The 25,979-nt window shown below is 33.0% G+C and overlaps 1 protein-coding gene across 4 annotated transcripts in view; it reads right to left on the bottom strand.

Annotated features, from left to right (window-relative positions):
- Nucleotides 1-25,979, bottom strand: part of LOC145279908 (neo-calmodulin) — a 933,613-nt gene that overhangs the window by 785,716 nt on the left and 121,918 nt on the right. Inside the window, exon 1 of one of the 4 annotated variants that reach the window (XM_080131459.1) lies at nucleotides 21,089-21,163. The exons of 1 other annotated variant lie outside the window; for it this stretch is intronic. In XM_080131459.1, the coding sequence (XP_079987585.1) occupies nucleotides 21,089-21,094 (6 nt within the window). In that variant the 5' untranslated portion in view covers nucleotides 21,095-21,163. Of the gene's footprint in view, nucleotides 1-21,088; nucleotides 21,164-25,979 lie in introns of those variants that run through there. 2 more of the 4 variants (XM_080131462.1, XM_080131461.1) reach the window with 2 other exon arrangements.

The following is a 25,979-nucleotide window of genomic DNA, read 5'->3' as shown; positions in this document are numbered from 1 at the left end:
AAAATGTATGCCAAACAGAGACAAGTACTTTTATGATGGCAATAAGGTTTTGGATCATCACGTCTACCACTGTAATGTCTTTGGAAAATGTATGCCAAACAGAGACAAGTACTTTTATGATGGCAATAAGGTTTTGGATCATCACGTCTACCACTGTAATGTCTTTGGAAAATGTATGCCAAACAGAGACAAGTACTTTTATGATGGAAATAAGGTTTTGGATCATCACGTCTACCACTGTAATGTCTTTGGAAAATGTATGCCAAACAGAGACAAGTACTTTTATGATGGCAATAAGGTTTTGGATCATCACGTCTACCACTGTAATGTCTTTGGAAAATGTATGCCAAACAGAGACAAGTACTTTTATGATGGCAATAAGGTTTTGGATCATCACGTCTACCACTGTAATGTCTTTGGAAAATGTATGCCAAACAGAGACAAGTACTTTTATGATGGCAATAAGGTTTTGGATCATCACGTCTACCACTGTAATGTCTTTGGAAAATGTATGCCAAACTATGTATGTAAACTAATCGATTGTATTGTTTTTCTACTTTACTACACCCCAAACAAGGTATGTTGCTAAAGAAGCGTAAGGGGATGTGGTGCTTGCAACAGATTTAGAGGCGGTAACTTGGGGAGGGGGGAGCATGGTAGCACGATGTTTGTTCACATTATATTAAAATTTCTCCATGTGCGTATGGCCAGGGAAACATCGGAAGACATTCCAAAGGAAAGTAGTTTACGAGTAGAAAATCTTTCGGTATTTTGAACCTCAATAGAATAGGTTTGCTTTTTCTGCTTATCGGAGGGGTCAGGGGTCAGGGGTCAGGGGTGTTCACATTAAGTAAGTTCAGCAATTCTTTGGAGCACATTTCATGGAAACATATGCAAGGTGCAACGCTACGACGATGTGATAGGAGCTGGAGCTTGGCAAACAGTACAGAACCTCTTAGGTCAGAAATTAGTTTTTGCACCCTGCCTAAGTGTATGTGTGTGTAAATGAGAGGGAGAGAGAGAGAGAGAGAGAGAGAGAGAGAGACTAAGGGTTAGTTCACCTCCAAATGTGGCAACAATATTTTATGCACGTGTGAATTGTGACTTTACAATGTATCGTTTCAAATATACATTGTTGTCATTAAATAGCCTATAAATGCTCGATATGCAGCAAAACAGAAAATATCTAATCAGAAAGATGTGTTAACACGTGCTGTCTGAATATGAAATGCAGAAAGATGATTACTATTGATTATCAAACAGCTTTATCAAATACTCCTGTAACTTTCACGCCGAAGTCCCATAAAGCCTTTCTCTTCAAACTTCAACACGAATGACAACGGACATTATTAAACTATCGGAATAGTAACGAACATTCAATACGTGGCTGGGTGATTGATTACGAATGCAACGTATAGACTGGATAGCTTTATTCGCTGACTAATCAATAAAACTTATTAAATACAAGAAAACTAACATGAGTGAATGCATAAAGAACGGTTTGACTTTCGAACATTCAGTTGAATATTGGATAAAAGAGTAATAATGCGCAGCCAGGATTCGGTTGGCAATGGCGGACCCTTCAATTCGCTCATTTTAAATCCTATCAGACACTGTAAATCTAATACTGATTTAACAAATGCTCTTTCTCGTTTCTCGCGAGATTTAAAAAAATTAACGTACTGGAATCAACTAGTGTGATAATAACAACATGATTTAATAATATAGTAAAGCGTCGTATTTTGCAATCTATGAAATTATAATTGACTCGTGCTATAATGTGGATGATAACATTTTGTTGACCTTGTTATACAGTCCATACATCGAAGAGAACGCGTAAAGCTAGTAAACGAAAAATATTAGACTGACCTTAAACAAGATACGAACATAATTCATCTAGTAAAATGTGGTATTCTGGACAGAAGTAAAGTGTAGTATCTGTTCTGCTACTACATTCCATCCTTTTCTGCCCACAGTCAGTAACTAGGAACACGTTCAGATCGAAAAAAAAGTATCAGTGGACGGCTGGGGATTCGGACAACAACTATAAACTTTGCTGACCTTTCGGATAAACAGGTTATTGACCTTCAACGTTGGAATTGCAATTGGTAGCCATTTCATGCGCCGGTGTTAAAGTCGTCGGTGTTCGGGATTTGTGTAGGCTGAGAAAGAATCCAGTTCAATCCGACTATGGTAAACGCGAGTGCAGCACCAACAAACACCAATTAATACAGATTCTCTGGCTTTCAATTTCTAATTAAAACTGTTAATTTTAAATTTCAAAATTTGGCCATTTTTCTAGAATGAACATTATTTAATGGATTCCGATCAACATTAGAATAACGATTCTTACAAATAAGGTTCTATAGCATAGATATCTTGATTTTAATCCTTGTAAATGGGCGTAAAAGTGATGTAATACAGTCCTGTTCTGTGAATTCATGTTATTATTAACGGTCCTATTATGTGTATTCTGTTAATGAGTATATAAAAATGATAAATTTAAAACGTATTTTCTTTCATATTCATATTCATATTCATAATAACGAATTTGATATTATTTGCTTGCAATTGTGTAATTCATCCGACTGATATCTTAAACTCTAGACAACCCATTGGCTGTTGTGTTAACGTTAGTACATCATAAGAAATAGATAGATAGATAGATAGATAGATAGATAGATAGACATACATAAATACATAAAAAGAGAGAAAGGTAAATGGTTACATTGCGAATATCAAAGCAATTGTATCAGAATGAAGAGATAAAGCCTCTGTCAGTTTACGTTGCATTAAAAGTTGCGTTCCTAAATCTATTTCTTCTTTATTTATACCATTTAATTATTCCCGCCATTCCTCTTCCGGTATTATTTCTCACCTCATTTACCGTATTATATATAACATTGCCTTCCTCTAATCACTTCCTATCTCTTTATTCCAAATATATATCGCCTTCATCTCACAAATCTAAATCATTCAAGGTGTAAAGAAGCAAATAAGATTAGTATCTAGATTTTCTATAAAAAAAGTATAAACAAACCATCAAACATTATAATAAGGACAAACGAGTATTTATTTATAAAGGCATTCATTTTCTTTGTTACGCTTTAAGAAATGTCCGCTGAAATATTTTTGCCTTATAATAGACTAAAGTGCCGCGGAGTAACTAAAAAAATACAAACAAATTTGCTACACTACAGACCGATCAGATCAAAGCGATAGAGTAGACAATTTCGAGTCATGAAACTGACTACAAAGGCACTTCTCATAAACTCGTCGCGGATCGCTTAGAGTTAGTGAGGGTCGAGCAGGAGGAATGTGACCAAAAAACATCTTAAGTAAATTTCGGGCATCCGTCTCGCTTTGCGCTATAAAAACGGAGATAAACACCGGTTCTATTGACATTCAGCGTTGAGGAGGAGCTATATTTTCTTTATATCATGATTATATATGAGTGAAATTATCGTTTCAACTATAATCAAGAGAATAAAATATTTTTCATCCCATATATTTTGTAGATCATTCAATATATGTATTCCAATATGCATTTGCAAGAATACAATTATTGAATGCGGAACCAAATCTATATAACAAGCGCGTGCTAACCAGTCACAAGTAAGTTGAAATAGGAATAAAAAATAATCGTAAAATTATTAAATTCGATAAAAACTCTATAAACCGAAAAACATCTCCAAAACGTGTGATTGATTATTTTGTGTTACTTTCTATTCGAATAACTATATAAAAATTGTTTTAAATTATAATAAATGAATTTTAAGCTTTGGAATCAATTATAAACCTAATGTGTATCTTTTAACGCTGGGATACCGTACAACTTTTCCCTTTTGTATTAACTCGTGTTTTTTTTTTTTTTTCATTTTTATTAATATTGAATAAAGTTTAATTTAAGTATAACAACGTTCGTTATTTTTCTCTGTTTCAATATGTTTTTAAAAACATTTTTTCACCTTTTTTACAAAATGGTCTCATTAATTATCGACAATCTGACTACCGACCGATCTTGCTTGCTTTGCCTATTTTACTTTACGTCGTTTTTCATTTAACAATCCTTGATTTTCGGTAGCCTCAGAATAACTCTCATGTGGACAGGCTGAACAAGAAACACGAAAAACTAAAGCAAAAGATAGCGGCTAAATAATGAATATTATGGCGATACCGATACCATTCTAAACAGTGCAATCAAATATGGAACTTTTGAAAACAACTAAAGCCAATTTTATAAAAATGTAAATGGGGGAAGAACAAAAACAGAACAACCGGACCCAAGAGATTAAAGCTCCACTGGGGCAAAATATGGAAAAAGCGACAAGATTACAATAGAAATGCTGAAAGGCATGAAAAGAAGTTACAGGAAATCGAGGAAGATATAGAGAATGAGATTAGCAAAGAAATCTTCGACAGCCCTAAGAAAAATAGCAAACTGATGAGCATATGTAAATCTACATTGATACCAAAAACACAGAAAAAGGAACCGCCCCCTAACAACTACAGAACTGTAACTTGTTTACCAACCATGTGGAATATCTTAACCACAAACTGAGAAAACATGTTTACCACTTTCTTAATAATCGAGGACTACAACTCCGAAGAATCAAAATGATGCTGAAAAGGAAAAAGAGAAATACATGATTTACTATATATAGACCTACAGATTATGACGAAGGTAAAACGTTTTTAAAAAGTAGACATGGCATTGATCGACTGCCAGAAAGCGTACGACATCATGGCTAATAGAATGTTGGATGATGTACAAACTACCAAATAAGATTATCAATTTGATATGAATTGACAGCTGAAGCATAATACATAACCGAGATAAAAATACAAAAAGGGTCTTTCAAGTAGACCCCCTATCATCACTACTGTCCATCATGGCCACAATACCTCTTAACAATATGCTATGGAAGTGCCAAACCAGTTGCAAGTTCACTAATAGTAATGAAAGAATAAACCATAGATTATATATGGACAACCTGCAACTTTTTCAAGAAACAAAAAAAGAACTAAAGGCACTAATAAACACAACCAGACTTTTCGGCCTGGATATCCGGATGGAATTCAGTATGGAAAATTACACAATGCTAGTTATGAGAAGGGAAAAACTGGAGACGACGGAAGGTATGAAACGGGGATGAAGACAACAGCTACAAATATTTTGGAGTTCTGCAATCAAATATTATCAAAGCAGCATAAATGAACGACAAAATTGGAAAGAATATCTAAGAAGAACAGGAAAACTCACAGAAGCTAAACTATATAGTAGAAACCTAATAATAAAAAAGTATGAACACATTGGCAGTATCACAAGTAAAGTATTCTGCACCGTTTATAGGTTTGAGCAAAGAACTCAGACACCCCGACTAGAAGATCCGGAAACTTATGACTATATGCAATGCATTATACCCGAAAGATGATGTTTACAGGCTTCTCATGTAAAGAAAGGACGAGGTAAGAGGACTAGTTTGTATAGAATACTGTGACATAAAAATGAGAATAACATAAAAAAAGAACTAGAAAAATAATACATAACGCAAAACGCAGACGGACTAATCACTGTAGCAAGAACCACTGTAAACATAAACAAGACAGAGAATAGAGAGGTGAAAGATAAAACGAGAAAAAATGGCAAGAGAAACAGCTACATGGGCGATTCATAAGGATGAAAAAAGATGATACTCACGCAAAAGCTTGGATATGGCTACGAAAAGGGCAATTAAACAGAGAAACCGAATCACTAATAAGAGTCACACAAAATAACGCGATTAAGAACCAACTATATCAAAGCAGAGATCGACAGGACACAAGAACACAGCAAATGCAGGCTCTGTGGACAAAGAGGAGAAACGATAAACAAACTAATAAGTCAATGCAGCCAACTATTCCAAAATGAATATCAGAATAGACACAATCAAATAGGGAATGCAGTACATTGGAAACTATGCAAAGATCTGCATCTTGAACATCCACACAAATGGTACAAGCAGAAACCGGCAGCAGTAATTGAAAATAAAAACCACAAAATCCTATAGGACATAGACATAGAAACAAATAAACCCATTCAAACAAGAAGACTGGATGTTATAACAGTTTATAAAAAAGAAAAGTCTTCGAATCAAATACACGAAACTGATTGCAGAGCTGAGAGATACCTGGAAGATAAATAAAATCAAGATAACAAAAATAATAGTAGAAGCGCTAGAAACAATCCCTATAAACTTTAGAAAAAGAATGTGAGTGACTGGAATCTGGAGGATAGTGGAAAAGATACAACGGATAACAATAAAAACGGCTGAAATATTATGGAAAACCCATGATGCGGAGACGCATGTGCTACAAATGCTAAGCGGACATATAGAAACTGCAGCAGAAGTAAAACAAAAAGATAAAGTAACATCACCTGGAATTAAAAAAAAAAACTGAAATCGTAAAATTGAAAATAAGCCTCTCCCCTTTATAAAAAAATTGTCGTGTCAGCATCAAGTGGCACCACACTAAACAGACCGAGGAGAGAAAGTACTAACCAGATTTCCACTGAATAAGTTCGAAGAGGATTGGGACCTGTGAGAGGTTTATTGCCAACCAAATCTCCGTGATGACCAATGGTCGTTGCCAGAGAGAAACCAATGATAAACGGCTGTTATGATAACGCAAATTCAAGAGGTGGGCAGTACTGGAAATCTGTATAGACTTGTTGTCACCTAGACTCTAAAGAACAAAACAGGTTTTTGACAGAGAGATATCTTTGATGATGTCCTTTGTGAAAACTCCTAGTTTGTACAAACACAACAACAACAAAAACAATAACAACAACAGCAACAACAACAACAATAATAATTCTGATTTCGTTTATGAACGTCTCTCTGAAAAGGGATGGGATTCATGTCCAGAGGATATCCCTTAATCCCGGCTTCAAACTGGGAGCTTCAAAGATCAAGGGTTTTCCTAAGGATGTTGGTGGTACCTATAATTGCAGAGGTTTGAAGGCCACCTAAAACATCGGGAATTTGTAGTTTTTCAATTGTCCTTCAAGACGACTTGATACTACTCGTAGTGTACCAACTACGACCGGGATTATTTGTGTTTTAACCCCGTGTATACGCCTTATCTCCAATGCCAATGGAGCATAATTGCTCCACTTCTCATTCTCCTTCTCTCTCACATTCCTGTCCCAGGGTACTGAGAAATCTACAATCTGCCAGTTTTTTGAAACCTTGTCAATGACGACCAAATCCGGACGATAATGTTCCAATTGCTTGGTCGTTATGACACTTTTGTCTCACCATACCTCTAACTTGCCATCCTCACTTGTTCAATATAAATTGAGATGTTCTGATATTATTGTAGCTTTTTCATTAAAACCGCAAAAGTATTTGTTTAAGCTAGCATGAACGCCCGGCAAAGCCCGGTCGTAAAGTACGCCTAAATATTATATTTTAATTCTTGCAGATTTCTGTATGTATTATTATAGAGTTAATGTTCTATCGATTTTTATATATTATAAAGCTGCGATTTAAAAAATTAAAAAATATATATCCATATGATTTGTGTGCATTAGTTTGAATCGAAACCGAAATAAAAACTTATGAAAACAATATATATACATATATATAACTTGAGTTCTTTCAGCCATAATCGAAACCAAAACCAAAACTTATGAAGAATTCTTGATGAAATTATTTATAGAAATAATAGGTGATTGAAGTGCCATCAGCTATAGTCGAAACTGAAACCAAAACTTTTGCAGAATTCTTGGTAAAATTATTTATGACAAGAAATAGATGAACATAACAATTAAATGACGCGGGTGTAAGCGTGACACACAAAATAGCATACACGCTATCGTATTAATATATAGATAATAATAATACCACGTTACGAAAAATGGGAAAACTGAAATGGGCCCGTCTATGAAAGAATACATACCGCCTTGCTTAAAATGGTAACAAAAAAAAAAACTAACTATAAACGTATGACGTTAGATTAATGGGAAATCCCCTTGATTAGCGGAGGTTCTATCTTAATTCAAAATGTCATCGATGGGGGAACAATCCCAGGTAACTAAATGTCGATTATAAGAGGAAATGGAAAAAAATTCCTTATGCAAAGGATTCTGGGAAAGGTAGGTGATTGGTACACATTACAAAATGGCTATTCTTTCGTTTTAACAAAGAAAAAGTTCTTACGCGCGGACATAAAAGCAGTAAAAATCGATTTTAAATTCGATTTTAGATGTTTTGTTGTGGCTTTTATCAAAATCAATTTTCTTGCAATGAGTTTGATACAAAATAGAAAAATTATATTGCTTTCTTTGGTCTGTGAGTAACTGTAGTCATCGTTGTTCCTTTTTTTTTTTTAAGAATTATGAACGAATTATTCAGAACGTTTCTTTCAAGGATTCCTATTAATAGGTCTATGTGCGTTTTTGAGAGGTGCAGATGTTTGCATGAAAGAGAAGGATAGATAGAGATACGGGAATATATGGATAGATAGCCTCCAATACTGAGTGAGCAGTTAAAGTACTTCCTGTCTATTAGGGTAGTGCCTTACGGGCACAAGTTCGAATCTATTTTCTCCGTTATTTCTAGTTCGATTCTGATGCATGAGTTCTATGCAATGTATACATTTTTAAGTCAAATTCAAACTTTATAACGTTAACGTTTTTTGTTTTGTTTTTTTACAAGAGGATCACCACTTATCAAGGCCCGAAGGCCACTCGAGGATAAAGAATTATGAATGACCAGTGGAACAAGCGGGAAGCTCTAAGAAAGAGCTTTGTTCATGAAATCTGCATTTAGATTTAGTCTCAGATTGGAGAGTGGAGGAAACTGTTGATAGTGCTTACAGCTAGTCGAGTGTTGCTTTTTTTATTTTTTATTTTCTTATAGCATTTTTCACCAAACAAGGCACAGTGCCACTTTGATGTAGGGGACTATATCTGGCATATAATTTTCCGGGATACTATATAGGGAGTTGAGAAGCAAGATGTCCGCCCACGCTACACCCGAACTTAAAGATACAAAAATCATCGCTTCGGTTATGTAAATACAAATTAGAATGGGTAAAGTGTTCCATAACAAAGTTTGTTTTCTAATACATTAACCAGGATGTTTAATTTGAATTATTTTTCCTTAACTGATCGGTTCGATTTATATGAACATTGAATTACATTAGTAAATCTTGGCATGTGCTTATGGTTGAATTATCTCCCCTGATTGTAAAGTGTTTTCTCGTAAATTCTGCATTTATGGACGGTTATTCTCGGAAATCATTGGGTGAATATTAATGGCCTGTAATGTGAAATAATGTTTTCTTTGTTATTTATGTGCACATTTATTATTTTAACGATGAAAATTGTTTACTGTTTAAATTATATTTTAAATCATTGTATTTTATGAAGAAACTAAGCCTCATTTATTAGAATATCATATTTAATAGAAATTTTTATGAACCTGATTCTTTTAACAATGAATTCATCTTTTGTATTTAATGTATACATTTGATATGCATTAGCCTGTTATTAAGACGGACAAAAAAATAAAGAATCTAAAGATTCTGGATTTTGTTGGTTATTTTTGTTTTATGATCATTTAGTGTTTATGATCATTTAGTGTTTATGATCATTTAGTGTTTATGATCATTTAGTGTTTATGATCATTTAGCGTTTATGATCATTTAGCGTTTATGATCATTTAGTGTTTATGATCATTTAGTGTTTATGATCATTTAGCGTTTATGATCATTTAGCGTTTATGATCATTTAGTGTTTATGATCATTTAGTGTTTATGATCATTATAACAACGGCAACAATTTGAAAACAAATTGCTAAAGACTTTTTGTGCTGAAGATGATATTATGAACAACAAAAATCTCTGAAACATGTGTACACAATAATATCTGTTGACGTTCAAGCTTTGTAGAATGATTGAAAATACAGTGCAGACTTAAAGCGTTTGCACAATCCTACACCGCACTAGAATATTAATATTATTAAGTTTTATACAGTTTACTTTTTAAAAAGAAAAACATTAAATTTTATCTTAAACTTTATCCAGAAACTTTTGTAAGCCAAATACCGTTGTTAGTATTTAACTTATTCAATCAACAGAGGATGTAAAATTTTAGACTACTTCCGGTGAAATTTGAGAAGATACTTCTTTAATGTTCGCCCAGAGATTTTTTTTACAACTGAATTGGTGTCCATTCTCGTAAACCTTCCTCTTAATAACTGACCAGAGGTTCCCTATTGAATTTAAATCCGGGTTCTGGTGAGCCCAATCCGTCAGTAGTTCACCAAATATTCCATGACCTGAAACCAAACTTTTGTGAACCGAGAAGCATGGTTTGGCACATTATCGTATTGGACAATAAGACTGTTTGATATCATCATTCTGTGAACTCAACCAAAGCAACAAATGCTTTCTCAAGGACGAGAAATAGAGCACTGAACCAACTATATCAAACCATATGTAGTTAATTTATTAATATTAACGACATCGGGAACCAGAAATAGCCCAGCGATTTTACTGCCAAAGATTCAGACCCAAATCATTACTGTTCCACCTTCTTGTTTACGTTTATAACGTAGACAAGGGTCTTTTAGAAATTAACCATTTCGTCCAACCGTCAATGCCATCCGCTTCTGACAGTTTATATCACTAAAAATAACGACGTTCGCTTTGTTCTCTCTAGTTTACCATTTGTTTCAAAATTCGATTTCGGGTACTTTTCATATTATCGGTAATTCCTGCATGATCAAAAATAATTTTTCTTAAATCTCTTCTTCTCCTTCTTCTTTGGTTTCATTGACAAAACGGTTCACAATTCGCACAGTTTGGTTTTGCTCCAGAGTTTTTGCAAGTAATTTCACAATTTGACTCTTTTTACTGTCTGTCAGCATATTGTTTTTAACCATAATTAACACTTTTTTATAATTTGCAAAAACTTTTGACTCAACTAAAAATAGCAATATATGAAAATAAATTCATTCTGACTTAATTTATAAAACGTGAGTTAACTTGAATAGTGAATTGCAAATGATAGTAGTTATAAGTGAGCCACCAAAATGCATGCAAAGTGCACGATGAAAGTGATCAAACATCGTGTTGCAAATACTTTTCGCCTGTACAGTGTTGTGTTTCTGAATTTTTGAGATGATGATTGATAATTTAGATGATTCAAAATTATGTCCACATCTTAAATAACGTTCAATCACCTGTGGTGCAGTGGTTAAAGTACTTGGAAAAATCAATTGTAAAAAGTGATATTCTCTTGAAGGTTGAAGGTTCAATTTGACTCTTTTTACTGTCTGTCAGCATATTGTTTTTAACCATAATTAACACTTTTTTATAATTTGCAAAAACTTTTGACTCAACTAAAAATAGCAATATATAAAAATAAATTCATTCTGACTTAATTTATAAAACGTGAGTTAACTTGAATAGTGAATTGCAAATGATAGTAGTGATAAGTGAGCCACCAAAATGCATGCAAAGTGCACGATGAAAGTGATCAAACATCGTGTTGCAAATACTTTTCGCCTGTACAGTGTTGTGTTTCTGAATTTTTGAGATGATGATTGATAATTTAGATGATTCAAAATTATGTCCACATCTTAAATAACGTTCAATCACCTGTGGTGCAGTGGTTAAAGTACTTGGAAAAATCAATTGTAAAAAGTGATATTCTCTTGAAGGTTGAAGGTTCAATCCTTAGTGTGGGCGATTAAAAAATACAATTGCGAATTACTGAAGACCTCTATCCAGTCATGGCTGACGGAAAAACGCATGCTACCCCCGAGAATGGTTCCGCTCCAAATTCCGTCCAAATTCCCTAGTTCGACAGAAACATTCCCTAGTCCGACAAGATACGCCTGAAGAAAGTCGGAGGTTACATCGATCGAAACGTTGTGAAAATCACATTCAAAATTACTCTGATGAATCCAAATAATACGAATGACAAATCCTCATCTAAAAAATTCAGAAATGTCATATATTGATCATGTGTCATTAACTACTAAGTTATCATATATATATACACATATATATATATATATATATAAGGAATTTTATGTGTCTATGCATGTGATTTTGGTCCCTATGGATACTGAAACTACTGGGTCGATTGTTCTTAATTTCACACAAATGTATTGCGTGTGTCTGGAAGTATTAAATGATACTCCTAGAGAGAGGATTCGTATTGGAAAATCAATAATAGAACAAATTTGATAAAAGACGAAAATCCAATTTTGACTCAAGTTAATACTTTTATACAGCACAACATCACAAATGCATTAGAGAAGTTGTATCACCGCAATTTCAGAATAGCTACGTGAATAAAATTAACAGTATGGTAATTTGATAAAGCAGGGGCGCATTCGAAATGAATGCTTATGTTTAGAGAACAATTGGACCATGGTACTTTATTTGTGTATTTTAAACTTTAATTAAAAACATAATGTAAAAATAAATTTATTTATAATGTATTTGTAAATATGTATTATATGTGTGTATATATGTAAATACATATATACGAGATATTTTCAATAAGTTTCCAGATATTTTTCGTATTATTTGTATTGATAATTCACACATGAAACACTAGTCCCTTTCGAAGTAATCTCTCCCGGTTGCTATGCACTTGTACCGTTCCAACAATTTCTGGAAGGCCCATGGAAGTTCTCTTGTGTCAATGATCCTTGTCACAGCATGCTTCATCTTTTTTATTCTCTCATAACGACAGCCTCTAAAGTTTTCCTTGAACTTATGGAATAACCAAAAGTCACAAGAGCAAGGTCTAGACTATAGGGAGGGCGATGATTTCTTGGTGCCCATCTTGGTCAAATAGATTGTTATGAGTATGGAGTTGGGGCAAATCTTCCGCATCGTCAGTTCCTCGCGAATAATTATGTGTACAGTTTTTAGATTGACATCAAACTGTGCATTTATTGTCTCTATAGAGACACGACGGTCCTATAAACTAAAAAAAATAATGGTCAGTTATCTCATAAGGTGTATTTTCAAGAGTCAACGACAATTTTTAAACTTATTTAAGGCACTTAGTATATTATGTATGTATGTATGTATATATATGTTTGTGTGTGTGTGTGTGTGTGCCTATTATATAGTAGTGTTTTTAGATAGGTTTAGAATTGGAATTTAAGTATGAAATTCCCTAATTAAAATTACAGTTAAAAAATGAATCCGCTCTTAACCAAAGTAAACACTTTTATTGAATCCAATATATATATATATATATATATATATGTATATATATATATATATATATATGTATATATATATATATATATATATATATATATATATATATATATATATATATACTAGCAAAAGTACATGTCGACTGGGTTCAAAAACAGCCTAGGAAAACGTGCAAGTGGTGATGAAAAAAACAGAGTTATGCAAAATTTGTGTCGAGAATTGTCTAAAGTTCCGACTTTTTTTTTCGGAATTCACTTTAATAAGAACGTGAGTTTATGAGGTGAACTGATTCGACACAATATGATTCAAATAAAAAATAAATAAAAGCTAACGTAAATTAAGATTAAAGTTAAGGTGTTATTATGGACCCTCACCCCTTTTAAAATCCTTGATATATTTACATTCTATGGAGGTCAGGCGCGAACGAACACCCAATAATTTTATTATACCATATTTCTTCAAACTGAAACATAATTATCAAAGTATACTTACGCAGATAGATATGAAAAGTCTTTGTTAAAGTTTGTGCTATATTTCCATGGAGTACAGGCGCGGACGCAGACCCCACAATTTTATTATATCATCCCTATTTAAGTTGAAACATACTTATCAAAGGATTCTTATGTACATTTATACCAAAAACCTTTGTAAACATTTTTTTTTCATTTTTTATTTCCATAGTTTGGGAGCCAGGCGCAAACGTAAACCCCACAATTTTTATGAACCACTGTTCTGCCAGATCAAACATGCCTATTCCTGATCCTTGATACATCTTCTATGTAATTAGTTTTTTAAAAATAGTCAACCATATAGGAGCCTATTCGTGGGGTTTACTTTCATCATATTTTGCTTTGGTTTTGATAACCCCAAATTCAACCCAAATTTACAACGCTTTCTTTTCATAACCTATCATACTTTCATAAATCAGAGTCCATTTTCTGTAGGCTGTTTTTGAACCCAGTCAACGACAGATACTTCTGCTATTATATATATATATATATATATATATATATATATATATATATATCACCCCAGACAAGACATGAAGTCACTTGATGCAAAGAGGTAATAAACCAAATACTACTTCCAGGTAAAAAAAAACAAAAAAAAACTAATCAACAATATATGTTATACAGATAGATTCTAACCTACAAAATTGCAATTTTCCGTCTTTGTCAGAAACATTGCTAATGGAATATGAAAAGGACCCATTAAGGGCAGCGAAAATTACAAAACTGCTTTAAAAAACTCCAAGTTTACTTTCTACTTTCTTATATTATGATTTACTCTTCTATATTATGATTAATTTTCCTCCAATAACTCACCAGAAAGCAACAACAAAACAGTTATTTTAAAAGAAGTGATTATCTTCGAGAGAGTAACTTTTTTCTTTTATGAGCAAATCCACATGTCAAAATCCACATGTCAAAAGTAAGATAACGAACGCAGGAGAGCAGTTTATAATTAAAACTCAAGAAACCCCAGTGTTTGTTCTAATTCATGTTTCCTGAAGCAGTTTGAAGTACGAGTTATCAGGTAGTGTGTTTTTGACATGGTAATAAATGGTCGAGGAGTTTTAATGAAAATAAGCTTAGTCTTAATAGAATTAAATGTTACTACCAATTTACGGTCTGCAGGCTGAGAATCATTTACTATATCCTATATGGAAAAATATTCTATAAATTATATATTACATTCTATTGGATTTCTATCAATCTGTGGAACTATAGAACATTTTATAAGACCTTATACCTTATCTGAATCTACATTGTGTTCTATGAGGCTATACGACATATAATTTACCTTTTTGTTAGGTTAGACACAATATTAAGGGTGACTTTCAGAAGCCAGTACACTATGATAAGGTGCACTCTTACCCGAAAAATCTGTCGACATTCCCCGGTAATTTATTTTGGGGGGATAATTAACGATACAATAAGTACAACGACAGTATTACCCATTCGAACAGCATCAGGCCGTTGAGTTTAAAGATCTTAGACGATGTGAGTTTAAACACTATAAATAATAGTTAACCACTGTTCGATCTGTGTACAGGACGATAAAATTCCTTCCGGAAACAGTCTCGTGGAAACGGTAGCATCACAGCATAATAGACAAAGATATTAAATTATATAAATGAATAGTATATTATATAAGACCATGACCCATTTTAGTAGCTATATTGCACAATTCATTTTCTAATATAAAAAATTGAACAGATTACATTTTCATAGAAGTTATACTTAAGTCTCTTTTATTCCCCATCGAACAAGACAATTTCTATGCTATTTCCTTGTATAAAAATGAAATAGGAAACAAGAAGAATATGAAAAAGATAATTTAACACTATTTCAATCGCATCCTTTGTACTTATCCGCCATCTTGTTGTTATTACCGTGAAATGTGTGAAGTTCGTTTTTTCCGATGATTTTCTTTGACATCAAGTCAGGTGAAATAAATGCCGAGTATAGAAAGGTATTTGAAAATTATGGAGGAAGTTCGGCAGATCCAACATAACTAGTTTTTGATTGGTGTGAATTAATAAACCGAGGTTATCTGCAATCGCATCACCACCGCAATCACAGCCACAACCATCTGAAAACCGAATATAATACGAATAGTGTAATCAGCCAATCGAAAAAAAGTTTTATTCAAGGAAGAAGAATTTCAATTTTGAAAAGAAATATCTCGATTTACTTCGTTTTCAGTAAGGTTTTTTCATCAAAACACGCGCGTGCTTACACACAAACAGACGAACACACAGACACGCGCACGCGCACACACACATCTCTCTCTTTCTCTCTCTCTCTCTCTCTCTCTCTCTCTCTCTCTCTCTCTGTATATATATATATATATATATATATATATATATATATATATATATATATATAATGGACTCTCCCATCGATTTTGACCTATGAGCTTCCGTTACAACAACTATGTTGCTCGGATATCAATGCAGTGGATTTCTTTATAGAGATTAAGGATTTGCGTAAAGCTATATATATATACAGGGGAAAGAAAAAATAAAAATGACCCTAGAAAATATAATCTATATGAATAAAACAGTAGACTTATGTGTGTGTAAATATCTAACAGGTAAACTCTTAAGCTACTGGTCACATAGCACTGAAATTCTCGGGAAATAATATTCATGCACCAATGGTGGTTTGTAGCGAATAATTTATTTGCTTACATGCATGTATATTGCATACTGACATCGACAAATTTACATGTAAGATGTTCATTAAGCATTAGCTGACATTTTGTTTTTTGGACGCATGCGCGTACATTCGGTTCATTACTTTCATTTTTTTCTGCCTGGAACGCTTGTTTTTTTTTTTATTTCAATTCTAACTGATGACACCAACTCATTTTTTTATGTTTTTGTATAAGGAAAAAAAACATAAAAAAGAAGAAACCATATATACATTTTACTCGCGGTTTGAAATTTGGAAAGATGAAAACAAACCTATATCTCTTTTTTACGATATCATATTTACTTAATTTCATACATTTTTTTAAGACAGAGGAGAGGGGATGACACACGGACTACGGACCATGCTGAAATAATAACGTTATTATTTAGAAAGCCATTCTTAATGTGGGGAGAGGAAAGTATTATTTAATCGTTTCTGTACTTTCATCTAACAATTTATTAAATAAGAAACTGACATGTATTATCTCTATTTTTGTTTAGTATTAGTTAACATTAAGTATCCGTTTCTCAATCCTTATTATTGATTAGTCTATTGTAAAGTAAGTTTTGCCTAATCACTAACTACGCTTTGAAATATTTATTTTTTTGAGTAGCATGAATTTTAAATAAGGTGCTTGTACAGTGTAATACCTATATTAAAATGTATAAACAATTTATAATGAAACCATATATTTCGAAAACCTGCTGAGTCATTTTCCGGAAGTGACGTCATATGTTGAGGATGGTGTGAGATGGGAGAAACAAGCATGATTACGTTGCTTTTAAAAGTACTCTGAAGGCCGCCAGGGATTACCAAACCTTCATTTTTAGGTGTGGTGAATTAGTGCCTGTTTATTCTCCCAAGCATTACCACCACTTTTTCTGTTTATGGAGAGGGAGCCAATAGATGATTTCGCTGAAATGGTGCATCAGAACAGATACTAAGCTTTGATTTTAGCCAAAAGGCCAAGTAAGCGTAATATAGTTTTCTATCAGGCATTACCTCTTCCTTAAAAAATACAAAATAACCGGCACAGCAAATATTTTAAGAGAGGAGATATGAAGTAAGTCCTGGAAATGTTTATGATCTCAAAAATACTTTATTTCATATATATTTAAAAAAAAAAAAGGGGGGGGGCGATACGGAGTCAGGCTCGAAAACGGCTGAAGCAGTTTACGATCTAAAAATTACTTTATTTCACATGTTTTTAACAGTGAGGAAGGGGGGATATGGTGTCAGTCTGAAAAATTGCTGAAACAGTTACCTACCTCAAAATTACTTTATTTCATTGTTTTTTGTTTTGTTTTTTACATGGGGGTCACCACTTATCAAGGCCCGGAGGCCACTCAGGGATAAGGCTAATTGCGTGTACAGTAATCAATGAGATAGTATTGTAGTAATCATTAGTATTGGAGATTTGATAGATTGTCTTACTAAAGAGGGCGGTTTGTCAGGAATTTGTTTATGTTGGACTTGGAGACATCCAAGTTGTAGTCAGGTCGGAAACAGGCAAACGGAAGAGAATTTCACAGTCTTGCACTTCTGAGAAAGAAGCTCTGCTCATGGAATCTACGTTTGGATTTAGGCACAGATAAAGAGTGGGGAAAATTATTGACAGTAGTTTCAGCCAGACGGGTGTTTCATATATATTTATAAGAGACAGGGGGGAATATGAAGTAAGTCCCAGAAATGGCGGAGGCAGTTTATGATCTCAAATTTCATTTATTTCATATCTATTTTTGAGAGAGGGGGATGATATAAAGTCAGTCCCGGAAATGGCTGAAGCAGTTTACGATCTCAAAGTTTCTTTATTTTTTACCTAGTTTTAAGAGAGATGGGATGATATGGAATTAGTCCCGGAAATGGATGTAGAATTTTACGATCTAATATTCATTTTCTTTCATATATATTTTTTTGAAATTGTCATACGGACTATGCTGAAATAATAACATTATTTAGAAAGCTATTCTTAATATGGGGAGGGTGTTTAACTATTCTGTACTTTCACCTAAAAATTTAATAAATAAAAAAAACTGACATAGTGAATACCTACCATGCAGAATTAATAATGTTATAATTTAGAAAGGCATCTTTAATATAGCGAGAGAAGGATATTTTTGTAAACTATTCTGTACTTTCACCTAACAAATTATTAAATAAGAAACTGACATACGGAATACGGACTGTACTGAAATAATAACGTTATTGTTTAGAAACCCATTCTTAATATGGAGAGGGTATGTTTTTAAAAATGTTAATTTTTAGAAAGCCATGTGCAGAGAGGAAGGTATTTTTGTAAACTATTCTGTACTTTCACCTAACAATTTATTAAATAAGAAGCTGACATACGGAATACGGATCATGCTGAAATAATATTTATATATTTATTTGGAAAATCTGCTGAGTCCTACTGTAGAAATTATATAATTTTGCTTAAAATTATAGTGTTGGTGGTAGTTGTGGTGGGAAAAGAAACACAGTAATGACGAATTTTCTGTTGAAGCAAACGTTACCTAATCACTAACCAAGAAAATGTATTTATGTATTTATTTGGAAATCCCAATGATTCATTTTCTAACACTGAATTCATTTTTTTTAATTTATGATGGATTTAGTGGGAAGAGAAATTAGTTTATATATGTTGTACAATACTTATCCAGAGTATGTTAAATTGTTTCATATATATATTTATATTACCTGTCAGAGGGTAATAAAATTATTTAATATCAGTTTTGTACATTATTCGTGCTGCTAATTACATGTTCAAGGGAAGTTAACATTATTTCATACAATTTCATTTAATTTGTATAATTCACATCTAGATTAGGTAAAATATCCCTTTGGTCGAGATAGCAAATCATATATAGGCATAAAAAAAATTCCTCTCTCCTAAGAATAACAAATATGTTCAAAGCCAACTTCATTTTTCTCATTGTTTTATACAGTTCTGGGCAACGGCGGGGGTGGCTTGCTAGTATGATATACAAAAGTAATACACACACACATATATTACCCTTAAATATCATATTATTATTATATTATAATACACATATATATTTATACATATATATTAAGAAGTATATCTTATAAAAAAAAAACAATAAAGAATACTCAATACGATAGTAGAGCCAAATATGTTTTTAATTATTACAACCTCAAGTGTATTAACTTAATTTATTACAAATTGTTTCAATAGACAGTATAAAATTATCCGTCCATATCGTCAGAGGATTCAAGTTAAAATGAAAATAAAAATGAAAAATATGCTTTTTGGGATTACATATGGATATTAAAAACCAAGAGAATGGAAGTAAGACAGAGAAAGGAAAAAAGGGAAAAGGGAAAAGGGAAAAGGGGGGACAGAAAAGAGTTGGAAAGCAATAAAAAATATAAGTTAAATTAAAAATTCATAAAATTATAAATGCCTTGTCTTATCTTTACGTCTAAACCATTACGGTTATTTTTTGTCCATTGTTTACTATTACTAATAAGTATTGTTGAGTGACTTTTCATTCCTATATTAATATCGTACCCCGCAATAATAGTAGTATTTTTGGAAAACTTTGCTGTAATGAACATTCCTTAGTAATACATAGGTAATCATCCATAATGTCGAATTGTAAGAAGACATATTTTTCTTATCAGCAATATTAGTGAACCCAATTGATCGAATCTAAGGTGCAAATCCATTGGTTCAGGTTATATTAATATTTCGCTCTAATTTGGAGGTGGGTCTTTTCAAAATAATACAAAGAGACTACACTGGAACCAGTTCAGAATCCAAAAGACCACAGTGGAACCAGTTCAAAATAAAAAAATAAAAAACACAGTGGAACCAGTTCAAAATAAAAAAATAAAAAAAAAACGGTGGAACCAGTTCAGATTAAAGTAATAAACACTTAGTCATAACACATAGCCGTAACCCCGCCCGCTACGATACCTTGACTCGGTTAAATCGTACTTTCTTTTCTCTCACTCTCTCTCTCTCTCTCTCTCTCTCTCTCTATATATATATATATATATATATATATATATATATATATATATATATATATATATATATATATGAATTAAACAGATAAGAAATAAAAATGACCTTTGAAAATATAATATGATGTACAAAAACGTAGGAGATCAGAAAGTAAATTTTGACTTTCGGCAGTCTCGTAATTCTTGCTGCCCTTAATTTTCCTTTACTTCTCATATTTCATGAACAATGTTTCTGACAAAGGAAGGAAATTGCTGTTTTCTGGTTAAAAATCTATCTTACACTTATTATTGGCTTGTTTTTTACCTTGAAGTATTATTTATTTTTAGCTCCTTACACCAAATTGTTTCATGACTTTTCTATGGTGATTTATATATATATATATATATATATATATATATATATATATATATATATATATATATATATATATCGTCCTTGTAAAGGAGTAAAATTTCTTTGCTATAATAAATCCTCTATTATGAGCCTGTTATTGTTTTCTTTAGAAAGGAGTTCTTGTTTCATTGACAGACTTACGTTTAAAGGATTTTTCGATAATTTATAGTATTCGTTGTTATAATGTTTGGTTTTATTAAAATTTTTAAGTTTCCATATGTCTTATCTTTGTTTTCTTCTATAATAATGATAACTCTAGATTTACCTTCATCAGCTTTCTTATGTAACTTTGTATGGTCCTTGACAAAGTTCTTCACAGTTTGATGGTAACTTCCTATCAGTTTCGATATTTCAAGAGTAGTTTTACATTTTGCTAGCTGCTTTGTAATAGTACTGTTTTAAGAACTACTCAAACCACCTTTACGACCCATTTTATTGGCGAAACAATCTGCCTTGTTGATAATTGGCATACCTTAAATACCGTGGATTCAGAAGTTTCGATGGCAAGTTGTTTACATTGCGTAGAACAGTACGAAAATGTCACAGTACGCGCAGCTCAGCATTGCCAACGTTTCCGAAGCTTTTGATACGAAACTACCGGTAAGTTTCTGAAACTGGTAAAAAATGTTATCTCGTTAATAATTTGACACGTAGTGTAGTTACTAGCAGCTAGCTGACCGAAACATGCTCATGACTGATCAATACGCTACTCCCTAGCACGTAGAGTCTGCACCATAGTAATAGACAGACACCTCCGTTCGACTAGACTGAATGAACTAAAATAACACTACGGAAAAGAGGATATCCACTACAACTAATGCAGAAAGGTATTGAACTGGCTGAAAAAATTCCAATAGACCAATAAGAATCCCAAAAGAACACAACAAAGAACAAATTTTAGCATTTTTTTAGTCTCTACACACAACATAAACAACCCAGAACTATTTACACAGATAACAAAAAACCTTATCCTCCTCAATCAGAACGACAAACTAAACAACATACTTAAAACAACAAAAATAATAAAAAGCAAACGCCAACCCAAAAACTTAAAACACATTCTAACTTCCTCAAAACTCGCTCCACACACTACAAAAGGGGTTACAAAATGCAACAAACCGCAATGTGGAGTGTGTGACATAATAATAGAAGGAAACACATAAACATTTAAAAACCCAACACAAACATTCAAAATAAAAAAGGATCTAAATTGCACCTCCATAAATGTAGTATATGCACTAAGATGCACAGCATGCAACAAATCCTACATAGGCGCCACCAAAAATTTCAGCAATAGAGTGGCCTTACATAAGAGCAACATCAAAATTGCAGATAACAGACACCTCTATGTTTCAAAGCACGTACACCCATGCAGTGAAAACAGCTTCAAAATAATGCCAATCTTCCAAACGGACAATTATTTTTAATTACTTACACAGGAAAAACACTTCATCACAAGATTCACTCCTGAACTAAACAGAGCCTAATATCAACACACAAAAACATGAAATGCAAGGCACACTCGCATGCACATCCATATACATATACACACCCACACATAAATCAGAATCGACACATTAAAACACACACGCGCGTGCGCATACAACCACACACAGACATAACACCCCTATCTCTAATACAACACACTGAACAATACCAACCCTACTTAACCTCGAAACCAACAACACTGGGAAAAACCTAGAACCATAGTATAATATCTGTTCCAACACCTCGCTCCCCCCTCAGTCAGTGGAGGAGAAATCTCTCATGACTGAGACAACTATCATCCCTTCTATCATCCCCCTCCCATACCTACATCCCTCCAATTGGCCCCTCCCCTCTGGAGAACGAGATCTTCCCTACACTAGGAAACGATCCTGGGTCCACATGGGAAGACAAATAGATAGAAACATTAAAAAAATCACCTATACATATTTTTAAATACACCCTCTATCTAAACAAACATAATATAAAGAATACCCGAACAGTCTAAGACTGAAACGAAAAATCACAATACTAAAATCCAAGAATCCAAAAAATAAATATCAAAATAGAATGAAAGCACGCCTACCCTTATTTAAGAAGAGCTGGTTCTCCCCACTCTCCTCACACATACACATTAGTAACGACCTTTGATCACAGTCACCTTCCTAGGGAAGCAAATAACCTCATAATACTATAAAACAGTACACACATTTTCAAACCAATAAAAGAAAACATACACACACACACATCCTACCCTAAAGGAAAAGAAAAAACACAAGCAGAAAGAGAGAGTGAGAGAGAGAAACACAACACAGGAGTGACCACAGCCCAATAAAATAATAAAAAATTTAACATTCCAATGAATAGTAGACACTTACACGTTTCCACCTCTTGGAAACACTTCAAATGAACTATGAAAATGCTATTTTTACATCTCCAACACATTTGTAAAATAATTTCTGAAGAGGACGCTGCACAGAACGTCTGAAACGCATTAAAAACGATTTCAATGCTTTAAAACATTATTACAATGATCTAAACATAATTCTCAATGAAAAACCAAGACACGGAATAATAAAATAATGTTAAAAAATACACATTGTTGGTGACTACTCCCTTATTTATATGCATATATATATATATATATATATATATATATATATATATATATATATATATATATATATATATATATATATATATATATTAGCGTTGAACAAGATATATGGAGAAATGCCGAGCTGGAAAACAAATAATTCATTAAGGGGAAAGTGATAATTCGTTAATAAAAACGATTTAAGAGTAAATTTACATATTTATAAATTAGCGATTATAAAAAAAGAACCTAAAATAAACCTCGACACGTCATACAACCGATATATTGTCAGGAGAAAACATCGGCGGTTACGATTAAGAAAAAAATGGTAAATATCGTTTAAAAAAATAAATTGATTTTTTTTTCTTCTTCTCTAACGTGGGCTGTGGAAATGGAAAATTACTTGTCGCCAATATCAGGGTAAAAGAGAAAAAAGTAACATCCAAAACCGAAGCATATATCAATAGAATGTGGGCAGATAATTCAATATACAAATTCACAATATGAATTCGTTAAGGCATTTGTTGTAAAGTTTCGAGAGGACTGGAGCAACCTCAACGGAGCATTTTTTTAATAGCACAACCGGGATGAGATCAGGTTCACATGCTTTTGAGGTGTCTATGTTTTTTTTATGATATCCTGCACCTGAGAAGTGATGATTTTTAGATCATCTAGTATGGTGTCAGTCCACAAAGGAAAACAAGGATTGACTGGTTAGCTGGGTCCAATGTAGAGTTTGAAGCAAACCGACTGGCTAGCATGTAAGCTTTCTATGTTGCTGTGCAAACAACTTCAGTATTTTTTTGTATTTCACTAAACATAAACCTTCTGATTTACAAAGGATTGGTATGCATAACGAATATAAATTATTCCCCTAAAGCGTACATTTCCGAAAACCTATATGTGTATGTGTGTGTGTGTGTGTTTTAATATACCGAATGTCTGAAATAAATTTCATAATATTTTAATATTCTTTCACTTCAAAAGTGTTCCATAGTGGTGAAGTGCATTGAATAGTGTTTCTACTTCTTTGCCATCCCCAACTCATATTTCTACTTCAACACACCTAGTTGCAACCCAAGATAATAATGTGTTGAGAAAGACACAACTTGTGCCGCTTACAGCACCAAATGCGAGATGATTGTTTTTAACGTGTCTGTTGAAGAACAACTTGATGATATCGTGGTCCAAGTTCCGCTTTGTAGAACGTGCTAAAGGCGGGTTTTAGAGTTATCTGTATTCGGCAAAAAAATCAAATAAGATATGCATTTTTTTTTAATTTTTAGAATACAACAATTATTGACCAACATATGAATTTTTATACTCTTTGTAAAACGTGTCGAATACATCCCAAACTCCTGGTAAAAATGTGAGACCATGTACTCGCACTCTCGGTAACAATCGCTGATCCCAAACACTGTTTCCATTGTCTTCTATTTCTTATGCTCTTCTGGCCGTGTCTCTCACATTGAGGATTGCCGATGAGTACGCAGGGGCATACCTGCATACAAAAAAATAACAACGCAAAAGAAAACGCCGATTCTGACACATCTTCTATATATCGGTTGGGTTCTGGGTTCGTATGTGACACCATCGCAGGAAACAACACCCTAAGAGCTAAGGTCAATATCTACGTCTTTCATCAAGGTCATGTTCTTCAGTAATTTGATGAACTAATTTCCTTACCTCAAACTCCTAAAGCTTTCGAACTGGTCCGAACTGCAATCTGTTTTGAACGGTACCTTACTGTAAACTGTCATTAACTGTCTCAAACTCAAGACTGTCCACACGTTATTTCTGTCTGTGGTAAACTGTCTTAAAATTCAGTACCACTCCTAGACTGTACGTAAACTATTTCTAAATATACCGACGTTTATGTCCGAACTTTTGTCCCATTCACCTGCCGCACATCGGTTAACAAACTTATTTCAGCTGCCGTTTTGTACTTTGTCAACAACTTCCTCTCCATTGTCTTTCTACTAAGCTCATTTCCTATAACATTTGTTTTGTTGATTAACTTATTTCCTTTTTTATTATAAGACTTTGGAGGGGTCGATAATATCATAATAATATTTGACAAACATAAGAAGAATTGTAGTAAAGCCAAGACTACTACTACTACTACTACTACTCTCTATCCGTCCCTTTTCCTTCCTTCCTTCCTTCCTTCTTTTTTATTTTTTGTTTATATTTCTAGATACAAAATAGTTGTGAATTTGTTTACACATTTACTAATCTGTTTCAATATTAATTTCATTTTATTTTATTTATTTAGGTTTTATTTTTTTGCTTCAGGTTTTATTAATTTTTTTTTTTTTTTTTTAGATTTTAAGTTTCTATAACTTGGTTGAAGGATTACAATATGGGTTTTTCATTCTTATATTTCTCATCGGTAGGCTCATGTGCGTTTTTGCTGCTAAATGACTTTCGTCAATTTTTGAGCGATTATTTGGAAAATAGGTAACTTTACACGAATAGGGAGGATTTTTTTTTTTCATGTTTGAGTGATCCGTCCGTGATTTTTCATTCTAATATACTTTCATAGAAATGTTTCTGTTATGTCAAAAAAAAAACT

This window comes from Euprymna scolopes, chromosome 7 (assembly GCF_053919585.1).
Source record: "Euprymna scolopes isolate OS-2025 chromosome 7, ASM5391958v1, whole genome shotgun sequence".
Lineage (NCBI taxonomy): Eukaryota > Metazoa > Mollusca > Cephalopoda > Sepiida > Sepiolidae > Euprymna > Euprymna scolopes.
The sequence above is the reverse complement of the archived record's forward strand: the minus strand, read 5'-3'. Positions and strand labels throughout refer to the sequence as shown.